Below are 23846 nucleotides of genomic sequence, written 5' to 3'. Positions count from 1 at the left end.
AGGTGGTCAGTGAGTATACAGCAGGTGGTCAGTGAGTGTACAGCAGGTGGTCAGTGAGTGTACAGCAGGGGGTCAGTGAGTGTACAGCAGGTGGTCAGTGAGTATACAGCAGGGGGTCAGTGAGTGTACAGCAGGGGGTCAGTGAGTATACAGCAGGTGGTCAGTGAGTGTACAGCAGGTGGTCAGTGAGTGTACAGCAGGTGGTCAGTGAGTGTACAGCAGGTGGTCAGTGAGTGTACAGCAGGTGGTCAGTGAGTGTACAGCAGGGGGTCAGTGAGTGTACAGCAGGGGGTCAGTGAGTATACAGCAGGTGGTCAGTGAGTATACAGCAGGTGGTCAGTGAGTGTACAGCAGGTGGTCAGTGAGTGTACAGCATGTGGTCAGTGAGTATACAGCAGGGGGTCAGTGAGTATACAGCAGGGGGTCAGTGAGTGTACAGCAGGGGGTCAGTGAGTATACAGCAGGTGGTCAGTGAGTATACAGCAGGTGGTCAGTGAGTGTACAGCAGGGGGTCAGTGAGTATACAGCAGGGGGTCAGTGAGTGTACAGCAGGTGGTCAGTGAGTGTACAGCAGGTGGTCAGTGAGTATACAGCAGGTGGTCAGTGAGTGTACAGCAGGTGGTCAGTGAGTATACAGCAGGTGGTCAGTGAGTGTACAGCAGGTGGTCAGTGAGTATACAGTAGGTTGTCAGTGAGTGTACAGCAGGGGGTCAGTGAGTATACAGCAGGGGGTCAGTGAGTATACAGCAGGTGGTCAGTGAGTGTACAGCAGGGGGTCAGTGAGTATACAGCAGGTGGTCAGTGCATGTACAGCAGGTGGTGAGTGAGTGTACAGCAGGTGGTCAGTGAGTGTACAGCAGGTGGTCAGTGAGTGTACAGCAGGTGGTCAGTGAGTGTACAGCAGGTGGTCAGTGAGTGTACAGCAGGTGGTCAGTGAGTGTACAGCAGGTGGTCAGTGAGTGTACAGCAGGTGGTCAGTGAGTATACAGCAGGTGGTCAGTGAGTGTACAGCAGGTGGTCAGTGAGTGTACAGCAGGGGGTCAGTGAGTATACAGCAGGGGGTCAGTGAGTATACAGCAGGGGGTCAGTGAGTATACAGCAGGTGGTCAGTGAGTGTACAGCAGGTGGTCAGTGAGTGTACAGCAGGTGGTCAGTGAGTGTACAGCAGGTGGTCAGTGAGTGTACAGCAGGGGGTCAGTGAGTGTACAGCAGGTGGTCAGTGAGTGTACAGCAGGTGGTCAGTGAGTGTACATCAGGTGGTCAGTGAGTGTACAGCAGGGGGTCAGTGAGTGTACAGCAGGGGGTCTGGGAGTATACAGCAGGTAGTCAGTGAGTGTACAGCAGGTGGTCAGTGAGTGTACAGCAGGGGGTCTGGGAGTATACAGCAGGTGGTCAGTGAGTGTGCAGCAGGTGGTCAGTGAGTGTACAGCAGGTGTTCAGTGAGTGTACAGCAGGTGTTCAGTGAGTGTACAGCAGGTGGTCAGTGAGTGTACAGCAGGTGGTCAGTGAGTGTACAGCAGGTGGTCAGTGAGTGTACAGCAGGTGGTCAGTGAGTGTACAGCAGGGGGTCAGTGAGTGTACAGCAGGGGGTCTGGGAGTATACAGCAGGTGGTCAGTGAGTGTACAGCAGGTGGTCAGCGAGTGTACAGCAGGTGGTCAGTGAGTGTACAGCAGGTGGTCAGTGAGTATACAGCAGGTGGTCAGTGAGTATACAGCAGGTGGTCAGTGGGTATACAGCAGGTGGTCAGTAAGTGTACAGCAGGTGGTCAGTGAGTGTACAGCAGGTGGTCAGTGAGTGTACAGCAGGTGGTCAGTGAGTGTACAGCAGGGGGTCTGTGAGTATACAGCAGGGGGTCAGTGAGTATACAGCAGGTGGTCAGTGAGTGTACAACAGGTGGTCAGTGAGTGTACAGCAGGTGGTCAGTGAGTGTACAGCAGGTGATCAGTGAGTATACAGAAGGTGGTCAGTGAGTATACAGCAGGTGGTCAGTGAGTGTACAGCAGGTGGTCAGTGAGTATACAGCAGGTGGTCAGTGAGTATACAGCAGGTGGTCAGTGAGTGTACAGCAGGTGGTCAGTGAGTGTACAGCAGGTGGTCAGTGAGTATACAGAAGGTGGTCAGTGAGTATACAGCAGGTGGTCAGTGAGTGTACAGCAGGTGGTCAGTGAGTGTACAGCAGGGGGTCAGTGAGTATACAGCAGGTGGTCAGTGAGTGTACAGCAGGTGGTCAGTGAGTGTACAGCAGGTGGTAAGTGAGTATACAGAAGGTGGTCAGTGAGTATACAGCAGGTGGTCAGTGAGTGTACAGCAGGTGATCAGTGAGTGTCCAGCAGGTGGTTTGGAGGAAAATGTAACTGGTCTGATTAGTAAGTTTGCAGACGACACAAAGGTTGGTGGAATTGCGGATAGCGATGAGGACTGTCAGAGGATACAGCAGGATTTAGATTGTCTGGAGACTTGGGCGGAGAGATGGCAGATGGAGTTTAATCCGGACAAATGTGAGGTAATGCATTTTGGAAGGGCTAATGCAGGTAGGGAATATACAGTGAATGGTAGAACCCTCAAGAGTATTGCAAGTCAAAGAGATCTAGGAGTACAGGTCCACAGGTCATTGAAAGGGGCAACACAGGTGGAGAAGGTAGTCAAGAAGGCATACGGCATGCTTGCCTTCATTGGCCGGGGCATTGAGTATAAGAATTGGCAAGTCATGTTGCAGCTGTATAGAACCTTAGTTAGGCCACACTTGGAGTATAGTGTTCAATTCTGGTCGCCACACTACCAGAAGGATGTGGAGGCTTTAGAGAGGGTGCAGAAGAGATTTACCAGAATGTTGCCTGGTATGGAGGGCATAAGCTATGAGGAGCGATTGAATAAACTCTGTTTGTTCTCACTGGAACGAAGGAGGTTGAGGGGCGACCTGATAGAGGTATACAAAATTATGAGGGGCATAGACAGAGTGGATAGTCAGAGGCTTTTCCCCAGGGTAGAGGGGTCAATTACTAGGGGGCATAGGTTTAAGGTGAGAGGGGCAAGGTTTAGAGTAGATGTACGAGGCAAGTTTTTTACGCAGAGGGTAGTGGGTGCCTGGAACTCACTACCGGAGGACGTGGTGGAAGCAGGGACGATAGGGACATTTAAGGGACATCTTGACAAATATATGAATAGGATGGGAATAGAAGGATATGGACCCAGGAAGTGTAGAAGATTGTAGTTTAGTCGGGCAGTATGGTCGGCATGGGCTTGGAGGGCCGAAGGGCCTGTTCCTGTGCTGTACATTTCTTTGTTCTTTGTTCTTTGTTGTGGTCAGTGAGTGTACAGCAGGTGGTCAGTGAGTGTACAGCAGGTGGTCAGTGAGTGTACAGCAGGTGGTCAGTGAGTATACAGCAGGTGGTCAGTGAGTGTACAGCAGGTGGTCAGTGAGTGTACAGCAGGGGGTCAGTGAGTATACAGCAGGGGGTCAGTGAGTGTACAGCAGGTGGTCAGTGAGTGTACAGCAGGTGGTCAGTGAGTGTACAGCAGGGGGTCAGTGAGTGTACAGCAGGGGGTCAGTGAGTGTACAGCAGGTGGTCAGTGAGTGTACAGCAGGTGGTCAGTGAGTATACAGCAGGTGGTCAGTGAGTGTACAGCAGGTGGTCAGTGAGTGTACAGCAGGGGGTCAGTGAGTGTACAGCAGGTGGTCAGTGAGTATACAGCAGTTGGTCAGTGGGTATACAGCAGGGGGTCAGTGAGTGTACAGCAGGTGGGCAGTGAGTGTACAGCAGGTGGTCAGTGAGTGTACAGCAGGGGGTCAGTGAGTGTACAGCAGGTGGTCAGTGAGTGTACAGCAGGGGGTCAGTGAGTGTACAGCAGGTGGTCAGTGAGTGTACAGCAGGTGGTCAGTGAGTGTACAGCAGGTGGTCAGTGAGTGTACAGCAGGTGGTCAGTGAGTGTACAGCAGGTGGTCAGTGAGTATACAGCAGGTGGTCAGTGAGTGTACAGCAGGTGGTCAGTGAGTGTACAGCAGGGGGTCAGTGAGTATACAGCAGGGGGTCAGTGAGTATACAGCAGGTGGTCAGTGAGTGTACAGCAGGGGGTCAGTGAGTGTACAGCAGGTGGTCAGTGAGTGTACAGCAGGGGGTCAGTGAGTGTACAGCAGGTGGTCAGTGAGTGTACAGCAGGTGGTCAGTGAGTATACAGCAGGTGGTCAGTGAGTGTACAGCAGGTGGTCAGTGAGTGTACAGCAGGGGGTCAGTGAGTATACAGCAGGGGGTCAGTGAGTATACAGCAGGGGGTCAGTGAGTATACAGCAGGTGGTCAGTGAGTGTACAGCAGGTGGTCAGTGAGTGTACAGCAGGTGGTCAGTGAGTATACAGCAGGTGGTCAGTGAGTGTACAGCAGGTGGTCAGTGAGTATACAGCAGGGGGTCAGTGAGTGTACAGCAGGTGGTCAGTGAGTGTACAGCAGGGAGTCAGTGAGTATACAGCAGGTGGTCAGTGAGTATACAGCAGGTGGTCAGTGAGTGTACAGCAGGTGGTCAGTGAGTGTACAGCAGGGGGTCAGTGAGTGTACAGCAGGTGGTCAGTGAGTATACAGCAGGGGGTCAGTGAGTGTACAGCAGGGGGTCAGTGAGTATACAGCAGGTGGTCAGTGAGTGTACAGCAGGTGGTCAGTGAGTGTACAGCAGGTGGTCAGTGAGTGTACAGCAGGTGGTCAGTGAGTGTACAGCAGGTGGTCAGTGAGTGTACAGCAGGGGGTCAGTGAGTATACAGCAGGGGGTCAGTGAGTATACAGCAGGTGGTCAGTGAGTATACAGCAGGTGGTCAGTGAGTATACAGCAGGTTGTCAGTGAGTGTACAGCAGGGGGTCAGTGAGTATACAGCAGGTGGTCAGTGAGTGTACAGCAGGTGGTCAGTGAGTGTACAGCAGGGGGTCAGTGAGTATACAGCAGGGGGTCAGTGAGTGTACAGCAGGGGGTCAGTGAGTATACAGCAGGTGGTCAGTGAGTGTACAGCAGGTGGTCAGTGAGTGTACAGCAGGGGGTCAGTGAGTGCACAGCAGGGGGTCAGTGAGTATACAGCAGGTGGTCAGTGAGTGTACAGCAGGTGGTCAGTGAGTGTACAGCAGGGTGTCAGTGAGTATACAGCAGGGGGTCAGTGAGTGTACAGCAGGGGGTCAGTGAGTATACAGCAGGTGGTCAGTGAGTGTACAGCAGGTGGTCAGTGAGTGTACAGCAGGGGGTCAGTGAGTATACAGCATGGGGTCAGTGAGTATACAGCAGGTGGTCAGTGAGTGTACAGCAGGTGGTCAGTGAGTATACAGCAGGTGGTCAGTGAGTGTACAGCAGGTGGTCAGTGAGTGTACAGCAGGGGGTCAGTGAGTGTACAGCAGGTGGTCAGTGAGTGTACAGCAGGGGGTCAGTGAGTATACAGCATGGGGTCAGTGAGTATACAGCAGGTGGTCAGTGAGTGTACAGCAGGTGGTCAGTGAGTATACAGCAGGTGGTCAGTGAGTGTACAGCAGGTGGTCAGTGAGTGTACAGCAGGGGGTCAGTGAGTGTACAGCAGGTGGTCAGTGAGTATACAGCAGTTGGTCAGTGGGTATACAGCAGGGGGTCAGTGAGTGTACAGCAGGTGGGCAGTGAGTGTACAGCAGGTGGTCAGTGAGTGTACAGCAGGGGGTCAGTGAGTGTACAGCAGGTGGTCAGTGAGTGTACAGCAGGGGGTCAGTGAGTGTACAGCAGGTGGTCAGTGAGTGTACAGCAGGTGGTCAGTGAGTGTACAGCAGGTGGTCAGTGAGTGTACAGCAGGTGGTCAGTGAGTGTACAGCAGGTGGTCAGTGAGTATACAGCAGGTGGTCAGTGAGTGTACAGCAGGTGGTCAGTGAGTGTACAGCAGGGGGTCAGTGAGTATACAGCAGGGGGTCAGTGAGTATACAGCAGGTGGTCAGTGAGTGTACAGCAGGGGGTCAGTGAGTGTACAGCAGGTGGTCAGTGAGTGTACAGCAGGGGGTCAGTGAGTGTACAGCAGGTGGTCAGTGAGTGTACAGCAGGTGGTCAGTGAGTATTCAGCAGGTGGTCAGTGAGTGTACAGCAGGTGGTCAGTGAGTGTACAGCAGGGGGTCAGTGAGTATACAGCAGGGGGTCAGTGAGTATACAGCAGGGGGTCAGTGAGTATACAGCAGGTGGTCAGTGAGTGTACAGCAGGTGGTCAGTGAGTGTACAGCAGGTGGTCAGTGAGTATACAGCAGGTGGTCAGTGAGTGTACAGCAGGTGGTCAGTGAGTATACAGCAGGGGGTCAGTGAGTGTACAGCAGGTGGTCAGTGAGTGTACAGCAGGGAGTCAGTGAGTATACAGCAGGTGGTCAGTGAGTATACAGCAGGTGGTCAGTGAGTGTACAGCAGGTGGTCAGTGAGTGTACAGCAGGGGGTCAGTGAGTGTACAGCAGGTGGTCAGTGAGTATACAGCAGGGGGTCAGTGAGTGTACAGCAGGGGGTCAGTGAGTATACAGCAGGTGGTCAGTGAGTGTACAGCAGGTGGTCAGTGAGTGTACAGCAGGTGGTCAGTGAGTGTACAGCAGGTGGTCAGTGAGTGTACAGCAGGTGGTCAGTGAGTGTACAGCAGGGGGTCAGTGAGTATACAGCAGGGGGTCAGTGAGTATACAGCAGGTGGTCAGTGAGTATACAGCAGGTGGTCAGTGAGTATACAGCAGGTTGTCAGTGAGTGTACAGCAGGGGGTCAGTGAGTATACAGCAGGTGGTCAGTGAGTGTACAGCAGGTGGTCAGTGAGTGTACAGCAGGGGGTCAGTGAGTATACAGCAGGGGGTCAGTGAGTGTACAGCAGGGGGTCAGTGAGTATACAGCAGGTGGTCAGTGAGTGTACAGCAGGTGGTCAGTGAGTATACAGCAGGTGGTCAGTGAGTGTACAGCAGGGGGTCAGTGAGTGTACAGCAGGGGGTCAGTGAGTGTACAGCAGGGGGTCAGTGAGTATACAGCAGGTGGTCAGTGAGTGTACAGCAGGTGGTCAGTGAGTGTACAGCAGGTGGTCAGTGAGTGTACAGCAGGGGGTCAGTGAGTGTACAGCAGGGGGTCAGTGAGTATACAGCAGGTGGTCAGTGAGTGTACAGCAGGTGGTCAGTGAGTGTACAGCAGGGTGTCAGTGAGTATACAGCAGGGGGTCAGTGAGTGTACAGCAGGGGGTCAGTGAGTATACAGCAGGTGGTCAGTGAGTGTACAGCAGGTGGTCAGTGAGTGTACAGCAGGGGGTCAGTGAGTATACAGCATGGGGTCAGTGAGTATACAGCAGGTGGTCAGTGAGTGTACAGCAGGTGGTCAGTGAGTATACAGCAGGTGGTCAGTGAGTGTACAGCAGGTGGTCAGTGAGTGTACAGCAGGGGGTCAGTGAGTGTACAGCAGGTGGTCAGTGAGTGTACAGCAGGGGGTCAGTGAGTATACAGCATGGGGTCAGTGAGTATACAGCAGGTGGTCAGTGAGTGTACAGCAGGTGGTCAGTGAGTATACAGCATGGGGTCAGTGAGTGTACAGCAGGTGGTCAGTGAGTGTACAGCAGGGGGTCAGTGAGTATACAGCATGGGGTCAGTGAGTATACAGCAGGTGGTCAGTGAGTGTACAGCAGGGGGTCAGTGAGTATACAGCAGGGGGTCAGTGAGTATACAGCAGGTGGTCAGTGAGTGTACAGCAGGTGGTCAGTGAGTGTACAGCAGGGGGTCAGTGAGTATACAGCAGGGGGTCAGTGAGTGTACAGCAGGGGGTCAGTGAGTATACAGCAGGTGGTCAGTGAGTGTACAGCAGGTGGTCAGTGAGTGTACAGCAGGGGGTCAGTGAGTGTACAGCAGGGGGTCAGTGAGTATACAGCAGGTGGTCAGTGAGTGTACAGCAGGTGGTCAGTGAGTGTACAGCAGGGTGTCAGTGAGTATGCAGCAGGGGGTCAGTGAGTGTACAGCAGGGGGTCAGTGAGTATACAGCAGGTGGTCAGTGAGTGTACAGCAGGTGGTCAGTGAGTGTACAGCAGGTGGTCAGTGAGTGTACAGCAGGGGGTCAGTGAGTGTACAGCAGGGGGTCAGTGAGTATACAGCAGGTGGTCAGTGAGTGTACAGCAGGTGGTCAGTGAGTGTACAGCAGGGTGTCAGTGAGTATACAGCAGGGGGTCAGTGAGTGTACAGCAGGGGGTCAGTGAGTATACAGCAGGTGGTCAGTGAGTGTACAGCAGGTGGTCAGTGAGTGTACAGCAGGGGGTCAGTGAGTATACAGCATGGGGTCAGTGAGTATACAGCAGGTGGTCAGTGAGTGTACAGCAGGTGGTCAGTGAGTATACAGCAGGTGGTCAGTGAGTGTACAGCAGGTGGTCAGTGAGTGTACAGCAGGGGGTCAGTGAGTGTACAGCAGGTGGTCAGTGAGTGTACAGCAGGGGGTCAGTGAGTATACAGCATGGGGTCAGTGAGTATACAGCAGGTGGTCAGTGAGTGTACAGCAGGTGGTCAGTGAGTATACAGCATGGGGTCAGTGAGTGTACAGCAGGTGGTCAGTGAGTGTACAGCAGGGGGTCAGTGAGTATACAGCATGGGGTCAGTGAGTATACAGCAGGTGGTCAGTGAGTGTACAGCAGGGGGTCAGTGAGTATACAGCAGGGGGTCAGTGAGTATACAGCAGGTGGTCAGTGAGTGTACAGCAGGTGGTCAGTGAGTGTACAGCAGGGGGTCAGTGAGTATACAGCAGGGGGTCAGTGAGTGTACAGCAGGGGGTCAGTGAGTATACAGCAGGTGGTCAGTGAGTGTACAGCAGGTGGTCAGTGAGTGTACAGCAGGGGGTCAGTGAGTGTACAGCAGGGGGTCAGTGAGTATACAGCAGGTGGTCAGTGAGTGTACAGCAGGTGGTCAGTGAGTGTACAGCAGGGTGTCAGTGAGTATACAGCAGGGGGTCAGTGAGTGTACAGCAGGGGGTCAGTGAGTATACAGCAGGTGGTCAGTGAGTGTACAGCAGGTGGTCAGTGAGTGTACAGCAGGGGGTCAGTGAGTATACAGCATGGGGTCAGTGAGTATACAGCAGGTGGTCAGTGAGTGTACAGCAGGTGGTCAGTGAGTATACAGCAGGTGGTCAGTGAGTGTACAGCAGGTGGTCAGTGAGTGTACAGCAGGGGGTCAGTGAGTGTACAGCAGGTGGTCAGTGAGTGTACAGCAGGGGGTCAGTGAGTATACAGCATGGGGTCAGTGAGTATACAGCAGGTGGTCAGTGAGTGTACAGCAGGTGGTCAGTGAGTATACAGCATGGGGTCAGTGAGTGTACAGCAGGTGGTCAGTGAGTGTACAGCAGGGGGTCAGTGAGTATACAGCATGGGGTCAGTGAGTATACAGCAGGTGGTCAGTGAGTGTACAGCAGGTGGTCAGTGAGTATACAGCAGGTTGTCAGTGAGTGTACAGCAGGTGGTCAGTGAGTGTACAGCAGGTGGTCAGTGAGTGTACAGCAGGGGGTCAGTGAGTATACAGCAGGTGGTCAGTGAGTGTACAGCAGGTGATCAGTGAGTGTACAGCAGGTGGTCAGTGAGTGTACAGCAGGTGGTCAGTGAGTGTACAGCAGGTGATCAGTGAGTGTACAGCAGGGGGTCAGTGAGTATACAGCAGGTGATCAGTGAGTGTACAGCAGGTGGTCAGTGAGTGTACAGCAGGTGGTCAGTGAGTGTACAGCAGGTGGTCAGTGAGTGTACAGCAGGGGGTCAGTGAGTGGACAGCAGGGGGTCAGTGAGTGTACAGCAGGTGGTCAGTGAATGTACAGCAGGGGGTCAGTGAGTATACAGCAGGTGGTCAGTGAGTATACAGCAGGTGGTCAGTGAGTATACAGCAGGTGGTCAGTGAGTATACAGCAGGTGGTCAGTGAGTGTACAGCAGGGGGTCAGTGAGTGTACAGCAGGGGGTCAGTGAGTGTACAGCAGGTGGTCAGTGAGTGTACAGCAGGTGGTCAGTGAGTGTACAGCAGGTGGTCAGTGAGTATACAGCAGGTGGTCAGTGAGTGTACAGCAGGGGGTCAGTGCGTGTACAGCAGGTGGTCAGTGAGTGTACAGCAGGTGGTCAGTGAGTATACAGCAGGTGGTCAGTGAGTGTACAGCAGGGGGTCAGTGCGTGTACAGCAGGTGGTCAGTGAGTGTACAGCAGGGGGTCAGTGCATGTACAGCAGGTGGTCAGTGAGTGTACAGCAGGTGGTCAGTGAGTATACAGCAGGTGGTCAGTGAGTGTACAGCAGGGGGTCAGTGAGTGTACAGTAGCTGGTCTGTGGGAACAAACATCCAATCACGTGCACGTCGTATGTATTAAAATCGATGTTACATTCTTATTCACAATGTAATTTCCTTGAGAAAAGCCCTTGTGTAATGTAATCCACAATGTATTTGCAAGTGTGTGGCGTAAACTATTAGAAACAGCTGTGTGTTTAATAACCATTGATACATACGGTTAACTCCCAAGAGCCTCAGAATATATAACAAATAATGTTTAAAACGGTCTGTGTACCTTGTGCTTCTCAAAAACATTTGATCGCAATCTCCACATAAAGGAACAGCCTGATCTACGTCACAACCAATTAACTCACATCCCCCAGAATGAACACTCAGCTCATCCTGAAATAAATGGCAAGTCAGTAACTTCCTTCAGATTGAGGAACTCCCTGGAGGAGGATTTGTGTTCACTGACCACTTGACTATTTATCAGAGGCTATCTTTCCTGCAGAGAACTGCTCACTGCTTGACTGGAATCAAACACTCATCTTGCACCCCACAAGAGTCCGAGCTTTGCAAAGCGATTCTCCGTCTCTCCTGCTCCACGCTGCCAATGATTTAATGTTTGCACCAACACGCAATCACACGGCTGGAACAGCCGACCGCAACACCCGTCTGTAACGAGGCTGCGAGGAACGAGGTTGCGCGGCACTGATGATACAGGCTGGTCTTGTTCCTGGGTTTAGGCTGTGGTATCAGGAACCTGGGGCAGGATTCTCCGACCCCCCGCCGGGTCGGAGAATCGCGGGGGGGGGACGACGACGTGAATTGGACCTGGTACTTACCGGCGGGAGGTGGCTCTGCGGGCGGCCTCCGGGGTCCTCGGGGGGGCACGGGGGGATCTGGCCCCGGGGGGTGCCCCCATGGTGGCCTGGCCCGCGATCGGGGCCCACCGATCCGCGGGCGGGCCTGTGCCTTGAGGGACGCTCTTTCCCTCCGCACCGGCTGCTGTGGACTCCGCCATGGCCGGTGCGGAGACGAACCCCCCCCCCCTGCGCCTGCGCTGGAATAACGCCAGCACGCGCTGGTGCTCCCGCGCATGCGCCAACTCGGCCGGCGGAGCCCCTTTGGCGCCGGTTGGGATTCCGCACCTTCCGGGCGGCCCGCACCAGAGTGGTTCACGCCACTCCTCGACACCGGGACCCCCCGCCCCACCGGGTAGGGGAGAATCCCGCCCCTAGTTCCTTTAGATTAAGACAATTCTATTGTTGCTGCTAGACCTCGGTGTGACTTTCCTGAGGGCTGGACGCGATAGTTCCCTCACTTCAGTTCACTCCTCCTGGAACCTGTCAGCTATGAAATTATCATAGAATCATAGAATTTACAGAGCAGAAGGAGGCCATTCGGCCCATTGAGTCTGCACCAGCCCTCATAAAGAGCACCCTACTTAAGCCCATGCCCCACCATATCCCCGTAACCCAGTAACCCCTCCTAACCTTTTGGACACTGAGTGGCAATTTAGCACGGCCAATTCACCTCACCCGCACATCTTTGGACTGTGGGAGGAAACCGGAGCACCCGGAGGAAACCCACGCAGACACGGGGAGGACGTGCAGACTCCGCACAGACAGTGACCCAGCGGGACCCTGGCGCTGTGAGGCAGCAGTTCTAACCACTGTGCTACCGCGCCGCCCCAATGGCCACATCCCCCACATTTTCCCTCCTCCATGGCATCAGTGCGCTCATACTGAGCCTCAGCAGCACCCTGAGATTCCTGGACCTCCGCCTCATTCTCCAGTTCAGCCTCCAGCATTCGCAACCCCAGCCGCAGTGCAGGTGAGTCTCTGAGAGTGGAGGCTGTCTCGGAGTACCCTGGCACAGCGGGTCATTGCGGACAATGGTGTCGGGCACCAGAAGCAGAAGACCCCTGCACTCCCTGTACCCCTACACTCCCCGGTGTTGTTAGTGTCTGTGAGAGGACGCTGCCTGCGTACCATGGCACAGCGGTGTCCCTAACCCAACTCTGGCAAAGAGCAGGACAGCACCAACCTGACTGGCGGACCCAGCAGTGTGGTGTCAAACACAACAACATCACGAGTGAATTGATGCCTGACTCCGGCACCCCCGCTATTCTGAGGCCCGGATGGGCCGAGCGGCCAGGCCGAAACGGCGGGTTCCCCCCGGCGCCGTCCACACCGGGTCGCTGCAGTTGTGGGCGGTGCGTGAACGCTGGGGGGGGCGGCCTGTGGGGGGGGGGGGGGGGCGAGGGGGGATCCTGCACCGGGCTTCACCTGGAATGTGGGGTGGCCCGCGATCGGTGCCCACCGATCGTCGGGCCGTCCTCTCTGAAGGAGGACCTCCTTCCTTCCGCGGCCCCGCAAGATCCGTCCCCCATCTTCTTGGGGGGAGCACTTAGAGAGGAGGGCAACCACGCATGCGCGGGTGACGTCCGTTATGCGGCGCCGGCCGTGTAATCTATGCGGTGCCGCTTTTACGCGGGCGACAAGGCCTGGCGCGGGTAGATGACACGGCCCCGATACTGGCCCATTGTCAGGGCCTGAATCGGTCGGGACCGGGGCAGTTCCGCGCCGTCGTGAACCTCGACGGCGTTCACGACGGCACGGCCACTTCGGCGTGGGGGTGGAGAATCCCGCCCCCTATCTCCAAATTTGCAGATGATATAAAATTGGCTGTGGGGTGAGCTGTGAGGAGGATACAGAGATGCAGCAAGGGGATTTGGACAGGCTGAGTGAGTGGGCATATACATGGCTGAAGCAGGATAATGTGGATAAATGTGAGGTTATCCGTAACAGTCGCAAAAATCAGAAGGGAATTATGATTTGAGTGGGTGTAAATTGAGAGAGGTGGATACTCAGCGAGACCTTGGTGTCCTCGTGCGTCAGTCGCTGAAAGTAAGGGCGCAGGAATAACAGGCAGGAAAGACGGCAAATGGTAGGCTGGACTTCATAGTGAGAGGATTTGACTATAGGAATAGAGATGTTTTACTACAATTGTATGGGGAATTGGTGAGGCCACACCTGGAGTATTGTGGGCAGTATCTGAGGAAGGATGTTCTTGCTGTGGAGGGAGAGCAGCGAAGGTTTACCAGGCTGAATCCTGGATGGTGGGACTGTCCTATGAGGAGAGACTAAGTGGGTTCGGATTATATTCATTGGAGTTTAGAAGAGTGAGAGGCAATCTCTCAGAAACTTACAAAATTCTAACAGGATTAGACAGGGTAGATTCAGAAAGAATGTTCCCGATGGTGGGGGAGTCCAGAACTAATAATAATAATAATTGTTTATTGTCACAAGTAGGCTTCAATGAAGTTACTGTGAAAAGCCCCTAGTCGCCACATTCCAGTGCCTGTTCGGGGAGGCCGGTACGGGAACTAAAGGCCATAGTTTGAGGATAAGGGGTAAACCTTTTAGGACTGAGGTGAGGGGAATTTTCTTCACCCAGTGAGCGGTGAATCTGTGGAATTCACTCCCACAGAAAGCAGTTGAGGACAAAACGTTGTGTAATTTCAAGAAGGAATTCGATTTCGCTCCTGGGGCTAAAGGGCTGAACTGACAGTTGGTAGCTCGGCAGTAGATTGGAACTGTTACTGTGGGCTCTCAGATACACTCAATATACTTTGCAGTTCTCATCCACAAAGGGGCGTGCGCAGATCTCGCTCAAAGTTCACACTTTCAGCAGGAACATGAACCAAAACTTTCAACGTCCTCCATCTCAACAGGAAACTGATTGTTTTCTTCACCAAACCGTGGGAGGAAAGCAGAAGTGTGGCCGCACAAATGTTCATTTTGCTGTCCAGAGTCGCAGTCTTCTTCAGTAGCACTTGGTCACACCGCCATTGTCGTCCCATTCAGGGAGCCGGGCGTAACTTGCTAAGACACAGGGACCTTGGCCAACCTTCGAGACAAATCTCACCGAGGCACTTTGAGAAGCTGAAATCGGGAGCGGTGGAACTGTCGCATTGTGAGATGATTGGCCAGCTAGTCCCGAGGTGGTTTGGATACTGTTTGAAAGACCATGGCACCAAGACCAGGTCACAAAACGTCAGCCTTGCCAATGATACCAGACAGTGACCACATAGTTTGGTCTGAGCGTGGCTCCAGTCAAAACTCGGGAATAGTCCATCAAGACCCTTGGCTCCATTAACAGTCACATAAACTGCATGAGGAAGGCTGAGAAGGACCATGTCAGCGCAACGGGAGCAGGACTTAAATCCCCAGATGCAGAGAATGAATGGGGTGAATGATAATGATGGATAAACTTGGACGGAAAGATAAGACATTCATTTAAATTCATAAAAAATCAGAGCAGTTTACAACACCCGATAGCCTATTGCAGGAAGGTCAGTGAGGGGGGAGTCAGTGAGGGGGAGGGTCAGTGAGGGGGAGGGTCAGTGAGGGGGGAGGGTCAGTGAGGGGGGAGGGTCAGTGAGGGGGAGGGTCAGTGATGGGAAGGGTCAGTGAGGGGGGAGGGTCAGTGATGGGAAGGGTCAGTGAGAGGGGAGGGTCAGTGAGGGGGAGGGTCAGTGAGGGGGGGTCAGTGAGGGAGGGTCAGTGAGGGGGAGGGTCAGTGAGGGGGAGGGTCAGTGAGGGGGGGTCAGTGAGGGGGAGGGTCAGTGAGGGGGAGGGTCAGTGAGGGGGAGGGTCAGTGAGGGGAGGGTCAGTGAGAGGGGAGGGTCAGTGATGGGGGAGGGTCAGTGAGGGGGGAGGGTCAGTGAGGGGGGAGGGTCAGTGATGGGGAGGGTCAGTGAGGGGGAGGGTCAGTGATGGGGAGGGTCAGTGAGGGGGAGGGTCAGTGATGGGGAGGGTCAGTGAGGGGGGAGGGTCAGTGATGGGGGATGGTCAGTGAGGGGGAGGGTCAGTGATGGGGAGGGTCAGTGATGGGGGGGTCAGTGAGGGGGAGGGTCAGTGAGGGGGGAGGGTCAGTGATGGGGAGGGTCAGTGAGGGGGAGGGTCAGTGATGGGGAGGGTCAGTGAGGGGGAGGGTCAGTGATGGGGAGGGTCAGTGAGGGGGGAGGGTCAGTGATGGGGGAGGGTCAGTGAGGGGGGAAGGTCAGTGATGGGGGAGGGTCAGTGAGGGGGAGGGTCAGTGATGGGAAGGGTCAGTGAGGGGGGAGGGTCAGTGATGGGAAGGGTCAGTGAGAGGGGAGGGTCAGTGATGGGGGAGGGTCAGTGAGGGGGAGGGTCAGTGAGGGGGAGGGTCAGTGAGGGGGGGTCAGTGAGGGAGGGTCAGTGAGGGGGAGGGTCAGTGAGGGGGAGGGTCAGTGAGGGGGGGTCAGTGAGGGGGAGGGTCAGTGAGGGGGAGGGTCAGTGAGGGGGAGGGTCAGTGAGGGGAGGGTCAGTGAGAGGGGAGGGTCAGTGATGGGGGAGGGTCAGTGAGGGGGGAGGGTCAGTGAGGGGGGAGGGTCAGTGATGGGGAGGGTCAGTGAGGGGGAGGGTCAGTGATGGGGAGGGTCAGTGAGGGGGAGGGTCAGTGATGGGGAGGGTCAGTGAGGGGGGAGGGTCAGTGAGGGGGAGGGTCAGTGATGGGAAGGGTCAGTGAGAGGGGAGGGTCAGTGATGGGGAGGGTCAGTGAGGGGGGAGGGTCAGTGATGCAGGAAGGTCAGTGATGGGGAGGGTCTGTGATGGGGGAGGGTCAGTGATGGGGGAGAGTCAGTGAGGGGGGGTCAGTGAGGGGGGAGGGTCAGTGATGGGGAGGGTCAGTGATGGGGAGGGTCAGTGATGGGGTGGGTCAGTGATGGGGAGGGTCAGTGATGGGGGAGGGTCAGTGATGGGGAGGGTCAGTGATGGGGAGGGTCAGTGATGGGGAGGGTCAGTGATGGGAATGGTCAGTGATGGGAAGGGTCAGTGATGGGGAGGGTCAGTGAGGGGGGAGGGTCAGTGATGGGAAGGGTCAGTGAGGGGGAGGGTCAGTGAGGGGGAGGGTCAGTGAGGGGGAGGGTCAGTGAGGGGGAGGGTCAGTGAGGGGGAGGGTCAGTGATGGGGAGGGTCAGTGATGGAGAGGGTCAGTGATGGAGCGGGTCAGTGAAGGGGAGGGTCAGTGATGGGGAGGGTCAGTGATGGGGAGGGTCAGTGATGGGGAGGGTCAGTGATGGGGAGGGTCAGTGATGGGGGAGGGTCAGTGATGGGGAGGGTCAGTGATGGGGAGGGTCAGTGAGGGGGTGGGTCAGTGATGGGGAGGGTCAGTGAGGGGGAGGGTCAGTGATGGGGAGGGTCAGTGAGCGGGGAGGGTCAGTGAGGGGGAGGGTCAGTGATGGGAAGGGTCAGTGAGAGGGGAGGGTCAGTGATGGGGAGGGTCAGTGAGGGGGGAGGGTCAGTGATGCAGGAAGGTCAGTGATGGGGAGGGTCAGTGATGGGGGAGGGTCAGTGATGGGGGAGGGTCAGTGAGGGGGGGTCAGTGAGGGGGAGGGTCAGTGATGGGGAGGGTCAGTGATGGGGAGGGTCAGTGATGGGGTGGGTCAGTGATGGGGAGGGTCAGTGATGGGGGAGGGTCAGTGATGGGGAGGGTCAGTGATGGGGAGGGTCAGTGATGGGGAGGGTCAGTGATGGGAAGGGTCAGTGATGGGAAGGGTCAGTGATGGGGAGGGTCAGTGAGGGGGGAGGGTCAGTGATGGGAAGGGTCAGTGAGAGGGGAGGGTCAGTGATGGGGAGGGTCAGTGATGGGGTGGGTCAGTGATGGGGTGGGTCAGTGATGGGAGGGTCAGTGATGGGAAGGGTCAGTGATGGGGAGGGTCAGTGATGGGGAGGGTCAGTGAGGGGGGAGGGTCAGTGAGGGGGGAGGGTCAGTGATGGGAAGGGTCAGTGAGAGGGGAGGGTCAGTGATAGGGAGGGTCAGTGAGGGGGAGGGTCAGTGATGCAGGAAGGTCAGTGATGGGGAGGGTCAGTGATGGGGGAGGGTCAGTGATGAGGGAGGGTCAGTGAGGGGGGGTCAGTGAGGGGGGAGGGTCAGTGATGGGGAGGGTCAGTGATGGGGAGGGTCAGTGATGGGGTGGGTCAGTGATGGGGAGGGTCAGTGATGGGGGAGGGTCAGTGATGGGGAGGGTCAGTGATGGGGAGGGTCAGTGATGGGGAGGGTCAGTGATGGGGAGGGTCAGTACGGGAGAGGGTCAGTGATGGGGAGGGTCAGTGTGGGGAGGGTCAGTGATGGCGGAGGGTCAGTGAAGGGTCGGGGTCAGTGATGGGGGGAGGGTCAGTGATGGGGAGGGTCAGTGAGGGGGAGGGTCAGTGATGGGGAGGGTCAGTGATGGGGAGGGTCAGTGAGGGGGGATCAGTGAAGGGGAGGGTCAGTGATGGGGAGGGTCAGTGAGGGGGGTCAGTGAGGGGGGGTCAGTGATGGGGAGGGTCAGTGATGGGGAGGGTCAGTGAAGGGGAGGGTCAGTCATGGGGAGTGTCAGTGATGGTGGGAGGTTCAGTGATGGGGAGGGTCAGTGAGGGGGAGGGTCAGTGATGGGGAGGGTCAGTGATGGGGAGGGTCAGTGATGGGGGGTCAGTGAGGGGGAGGGTCAGTGAGGGGGGTCAGTGAGGGGGAGGGTCAGTGAGGGGGAGGGTCAGTGAGGGGGAGGGTCAGTGAGGGGGTGTCAGTGATGGGGAGAGTCAGTGATGGGGGAGGGTCAGTGAGGGGGAGGGTCAGTGAGGGGGAGGGTCAGTGAGGGGGGTCAGTGAGGGGGAGGGTCAGTGAGGGGGGTCAGTGAGGGGGGGTCAGTGAGGGGGAGGGTCAGTGAGGGGGGAGGGTCAGTGAGGGGGGGTCAATGAGGGGGAGGGTCAGTGAGGGGGAGGGTCAGTGAGGGGGGTCAATGAAGGGGAGGGTCAGTGAGGGGGAGGGTCAGTGATCGGGAGGGTCAGTGAGGGGGGTCAGTGATGGGGAGGGTCAGTGAGGGGGGTCAGTGAGGGGGGATCAGTGAGGGGGTCAGTGAGTGGGGGTCAGTGATGGGGAGGATCAGTGAGGGGGGGTCAGTGAAGGGGGGTCAGTGAGGGGGGGTCAGTGATGGGGGAGGGTCAGTGAAGGGGGGGGTCAGTGAGGGTGGGTCAGTGATGAGGAGGGTCAGTGATGGGGAGTGTCAGTGAGGGGGAGGGTCAGTGATCGGGAGGGTCAGTGATGGGGAGGGTCAGTGAGGGGGAGGGTCAGTGATCGGGAGGGTCAGTGAGGGGGGGTCAGTGATGGGGAGGGTCAGTGATCGGGAGGGTCAGTGAGGGGGGGGTCAGTGATGGGGGAGGCTCAGTGATCGGGAGGGTTAGTGATGGGGAGGGTCAGTGATGGGGCGGATGTGTGACGGGTCAGAGTGTGATTAAGGATCTTCGCTCCAAAAGCTAGTGATTCCGAGCACACCTGTTTGAATTACACTGGTGATGTGAGACTTCTTACTGTGGAGAATTCTGCAGGGAACAGTTAACTGCCACGTTTGTGCTCAAGTTCCAGCCAGGTAGGTTGATTGTAATTGGTCAAGGCATTGGCATGGCATTGAATCAGGTAATGGCTGTACCCAAGCTTTTGTTTCGCTTAAAATGTGCAATGTGTGGACATGCTCCATCTGTCTCCACAAATTATGTGGTTTTGAGCACGGGTAAATGAGTCACGCAGAAAGGCTAATCGATTCCCGTACCAGCCTCCCCGAATGTGGCGACTAGGGGCTTTTCACAGTAACTTAATTTGAAGCCTACTTGTGACAATAAGCGATTTTCATTTCATAATCTGAAATTGCAGTGTAACTTGCTGTTAACTTTACCGTGGTATTTATTGCAGACAATAAACTTTGATAGCTTTTTTCAGCATGAAATGAAATGAAAATCGCTTATTGTCACAAATAGGCTTTAAATGACATTACTGTGAAAAGCCCCTAGTCGCCACATTCCGGCGCCTGTTCGGGGAGGCCGGTACGGGAATTGAACCGTGCTGCTGGCCTGCCTTGGTCTGCTTTCAAAGCCAGCGATTTATCAGCCCCTAGCAGAGCTCAATTTTGAAATGCCAAACAACTATTTGTTTTATAAAATGCAAGGGAAGAATTTGACATGTTTCTGAAATTACTAAGTGCGGAGGGTGAGCTGCATGTGTTTAACTTCTCTGTGATTGGCCACCATAGTCGCTGAGGAGGAACTGGTGCCAAAATTGCTCCGAAACCCAGGCACAGGAAAGGCCATTTGGGTCAGCGGGTCTGTACTGGCGGGGGTGGGGGGGTGGGGGTAACTCCACGTCAACCTCCCACTCGTGCCCCCCCTCTCCCTGCCTTACACTCGCCACCCCCATCCCCACCCACCTCTCCCTCAGATACAGCATGCCTCCCTTGCCCCACCTGCTCCAACCATTCCCTCCGACAGCTCGTTCCACATTCTCACCATTCCCTGTGTCACCAAATTCCTCTTAAACTCGATACCCGATCGGGCAATGATTATTTTATACACTGGGCCACTTTACTGCGGACTGACCCACAGGTGGACATGTGGTGACGTGTCGGTAAATGTGTGTCGGAGAATCGATCGCTGAGTCTCACCCTGATTTCTGTTGAGTGGTCGCACTTGACTAACTTGAAGTTCTTGCTGAGGTTGATGCTGGTGGTGCTGCAAAAACAGACTTTGAGGATCTTCATCGCCTGGCCCTCCTTGGCGTTCTCGGGGTTAATGCACAGAGCCTGCGTCGTGGCATCAACCCAGTTTTCCAAAGGGTTTTGATGATCTGTCATTTTAAAAACTTCACGTTTCCTGGGAAGGCACCATCACTGACCTGGGGGGAATAAGAAAACATTGTTATCCGTTAGAAAGAGCTGATTCTGGAAACGGAATACTTCAATCAGCAAACACGGAATGTGCTTCACTCAGCATCTTGGAACTGCCATGTTTGCAGAGAGCTGCGAGCGAGTCTTATTTTTTTTCCTTCTTGTGGTTGGAATTAAGGAACAGGAGGAGGCCATTCACGTAGAATTGTAGAATTCCTACAGTGCAGAAGGAAGCCATTCGGCCCATAGGTAGAGAGGCTCTTTCACCCACATTCTGAAAGAGCCACTCTCCCGAGGCCCACTCAGCCTGTAACCTAACCTGCACGTCCCTGGATGCCAAGGGTTAATTGATCATCGCCAATCACCTAACCTGCATATCTTTGGACTGTGGGAGGGAACCGGAGCACCCGGAAGAAACCCACGCAGACACGGGGAGAACGTGCAGACTCCGCACAGACAAGTCATCCTGGGCAGAAATTGAACCCGGGCCCCTGGTGCTGTGAGGCAGCAGTGCTAACCACTGCGCCTCCGTGCCACCTTTGAGTCGGAGCCATCATTCAATCAGCTCATGGTTGACCCCCCCCCTCCCCCTCCCCCTCGCACCCCATCTCCATATCCCCCAATAACCTGACATAATCCAAATTGATTCACCTCAGTTCTGAAAGTTTCAATTCCCCCCTCCCTGACCCCGAAGCAGCCACAGCCATGTGAGGGAGAGAGTTCCAGAGTCCCACTGTGCGAGGAGCTGCTCCCTGCTTTCATCCTGAATGGCCTGGCTAACTACATAAGAAACATACGAAACAAGAGAGGAGCGCCCACAGGCGGAGAAACAACTTATTGGACACTGTGAATTCTCCCTCAGTGTACCCGAGCAGGCGCCGGAATGTGGCGACTGGGGGCTTTTCACAGTAACTTCATTGCAGTGTAAATATAAACCTACTTGCGACAATAAAGATTGCTATTATGATACAATGCTGGGTCAATTATGATGGGGCTGGTTTAGCATACTGGGCTAAAGAGCTGGCTTTGAAAGCAGGCCAAGGCCGGCCAGCAGCACGGTTCAATTCCCGTACCAGCCTCCCCGAACAGGCGCCGGAATGTGGCGACTAGGGGCCAGGATAGAGTACCTTCAGAGAGAGTATCTTCAGAGAGAGAATACCTTCAGAGAGGGAAATATCTTCAGAGAGAGTATCTTCAGAGAGTGAGAGTATCTTCAGAGAGAGAGTATCTTCAGAGAGAGAATCTTCAGAGAGATTATCTTCAGAGAGAGAGAGTATCTTCAGAAAGAGAGTATCTTCAGAGAGAGTATCTTCAGAGAGAGTATCTTCAGAGAGTGAGAGTATCTTCAGAGAGAGAATACATTCAGAGAGGGAAATATCTTCAGAGAGAGTATCTTCAGAGAGTGAGAGTATAGAACATAGAACATAGAACAATACAGCGCAGTACAGGCCCTTCGGCCCACGATGTTGCACCGAAACAAAAGCCATCTAACCTACACTATACCATTATCATCCATATGTTTATCCAATAAACTTTTAAATGCCCTCAATGTTGGTGAGTTCACTACTGTAGCAGGTAGGGCATTCCACGGCCTCACTACTCTTTGCATAAAGAACCTACCTCTGACCTCTGTCCTATATCTATTATCCCTCAGTTTAAAGCTATGTCCCCTCGTGCCAGCCATTTCCATCCGCGGGAGAAGGCTCTCACTGTCCACCTTATCTAACCCTCTGATCATTTTGTATGCCTCTATTAAGTCTCCTCTTAACCTTCTTCTCTCTAACGAAAACAACCTCAAGTCCATCAGCCTTTCCTCATAAGATTTTCCCTCCATACCAGGCAACATCCTGGTAAATCTCCTCTGCACCCGTTCCAAAGCCTCCACGTCCTTCCTATAATGCGGTGACCAGAACTGTACGCAATACTCCAAATGCAGCCGTACCAGAGTTCTGTACAGCTGCAACATGACCTCCTGACTCCGGAACTCAATCCCTCTACCAATAAAGGCCAACACTCCATAGGCCTTCTTCACCACCCTATCAACCTGGGTGGCAACTTTCAGGGATCAATGTACATGGACACCTAGATCCCTCTGCTCATCCACACTTTCAAGAACTTTTCCATTAGCCAAATATTCCACATTCCTGTTTTTCCTTCCAAAGTGAATCACCTCACACTTCTCTACATTAAACTCCATTTGCCACCTCTCAGCCCAGCACTGCAGCTTATCTATATCCCTCTGAAATCTGCTACTTCCTTCCACACTATCAACAACACCACCGACTTTAGTATCGTCTGCAAATTTACTCACCCACCCTTCTGCGCCTTCCTCTAGGTCATTGATAAAAATGACAAACAGCAACGGCCCCGGAACAGATCCTTGTGGTACTCCACTTGTGACTGTACTCCATTCTGAACATTTCCCATCAACCACCACCCTCTGTCTTCTTTCAGCTAGCCAATTTCTGATCCACATCTCTAAATCACCCTCAATCCCCAGCCTCCGTATTTTCTGCAATAGCCTACCGTGGGGAACCTTATCAAACGCTTTGCTGAAATCCATATACACCACATCAACTGCTCTACCCTTCAGAGAGAGAGAGTATCTTCAGAAAGAGTATCTTCAGAGACAGAGTATCTTCAGAGAGAGGGAGAATCTTCAGAGAGAGTATCTTCAGAGACAGAATATCTACAGAGAGGGACAGTATCTTCAGAGAGAGTATCTTCAGAGAGAGTGTATCTTCAGAGAGAGAGAGAGTATCTTCAGACAGATTATCTTCAGAGAGAGAGAGTATCTTCAGAGAGAGAGAATGTTCAGAGAGAGAGAGAGAGTATCTTCAGAGAGAGTATCTTCAGAGATAGAATATCTACAGAGAGGGTCAGTACCTTCAGAGAGAAAGTATCTTCAGAGAGAGAATATCTTCAGAGAGAGAGTATCTTCAGAGAGAGGGTATCTTCAGAGAGAGAGAGTATCTTCACAGAGAGACTATCTTCAGAGAGCGTATCTTCAGAGGGAGAGTATCTTCAGAGAGAGAGAATGTTCAGAGAGAGAGAGAGAGTATCTTCAGAGAGAGTATCTTCAGAGATAGAATATCTACAGAGAGGGTCAGTACCTTCAGAGAGAAAGTATCTTCAGAGAGAGAATATCTTCAGAGAGAGAGTATCTTCAGAGAGAGGGTATCTTCAGAGAGAGAGAGTATCTTCACAGAGAGACTATCTTCAGAGAGCGTATCTTCAGAGGGAGAGTATCTTCAGAGAGAGAATATCTTCAGAGATAGAGAGTATCTTTAGAGAGAGATATTCTTCAGAGAGAGAGAAACTTCAGAGAGAGAGAGAGTATCATCAGAGAGAGAGTATCTTCCGGGAGAGAGAGTATCTTCAGAGAGACAGTATCTTCAGAGAGAGAATATCTTCAGAGAGAGTATCTTCAGAGAGAGAGTATCTTGATTGAGGGTATCTACAGAGAGAGTATCTTCAGAGAGACAGTATCTTCAGAGAGAGAGAATATCTTCAGAGAGAGAGAATAACATCAGAGAGAGAGAATAACTTCAGAGATGAAAGTATCTTCCGAGAGAGAGAATGTCTTCAGAGAGAGAGAGTACCTTCAGAGAGAGGGAGAATCTTCAGTGAAAGTATCTTCAGAGAGAGAGTATCTTCAGAGAGAGGGAGTATCTTCAGAGAGAGTATCTTCAGAGACTGAGTATCTTCTGAGAGAGTATATTCAGAGAGAGTATCTTCAGAGAGAGAGTATCTTCAGAGAGAGAGAGAGAGTATCTTCAGAGAGAGAAAGTATTTTCAGAGAGAGAATCTTCAGAGAGAGAGAGTATCTTCAGAGAGAGAGTATCTTCAGAGAGAGAGTATCTTCAGAGAGAGAGTATCTTCAGAGAGAGAGTATCTTCAGAGAGAGAATCTTCAGAGAGA

The 23846-nt window shown here is 53.9% G+C and overlaps 1 protein-coding gene across 3 annotated transcripts in view; it reads right to left on the bottom strand.

Annotated features, from left to right (window-relative positions):
- ptk2ba (protein tyrosine kinase 2 beta, a) overlaps window positions 1-23846 on the bottom strand; it is a 505509-nt gene that overhangs the window by 330811 nt on the left and 150852 nt on the right. For all 3 annotated transcript variants that reach the window (XM_072515254.1, XM_072515246.1, XM_072515261.1), the window contains exon 2: window positions 19704-19933. In XM_072515254.1, the coding sequence (XP_072371355.1) occupies window positions 19704-19892 (189 nt within the window). In that variant the 5' untranslated portion in view covers window positions 19893-19933. The remainder of the gene's footprint in view (window positions 1-19703; window positions 19934-23846) is intronic.

The sequence above is a fragment of the Scyliorhinus torazame genome, chromosome 1, assembly GCF_047496885.1.
Source record: "Scyliorhinus torazame isolate Kashiwa2021f chromosome 1, sScyTor2.1, whole genome shotgun sequence".
Lineage (NCBI taxonomy): Eukaryota > Metazoa > Chordata > Chondrichthyes > Carcharhiniformes > Scyliorhinidae > Scyliorhinus > Scyliorhinus torazame.
The sequence above is the reverse complement of the archived record's forward strand: the minus strand, read 5'-3'. Positions and strand labels throughout refer to the sequence as shown.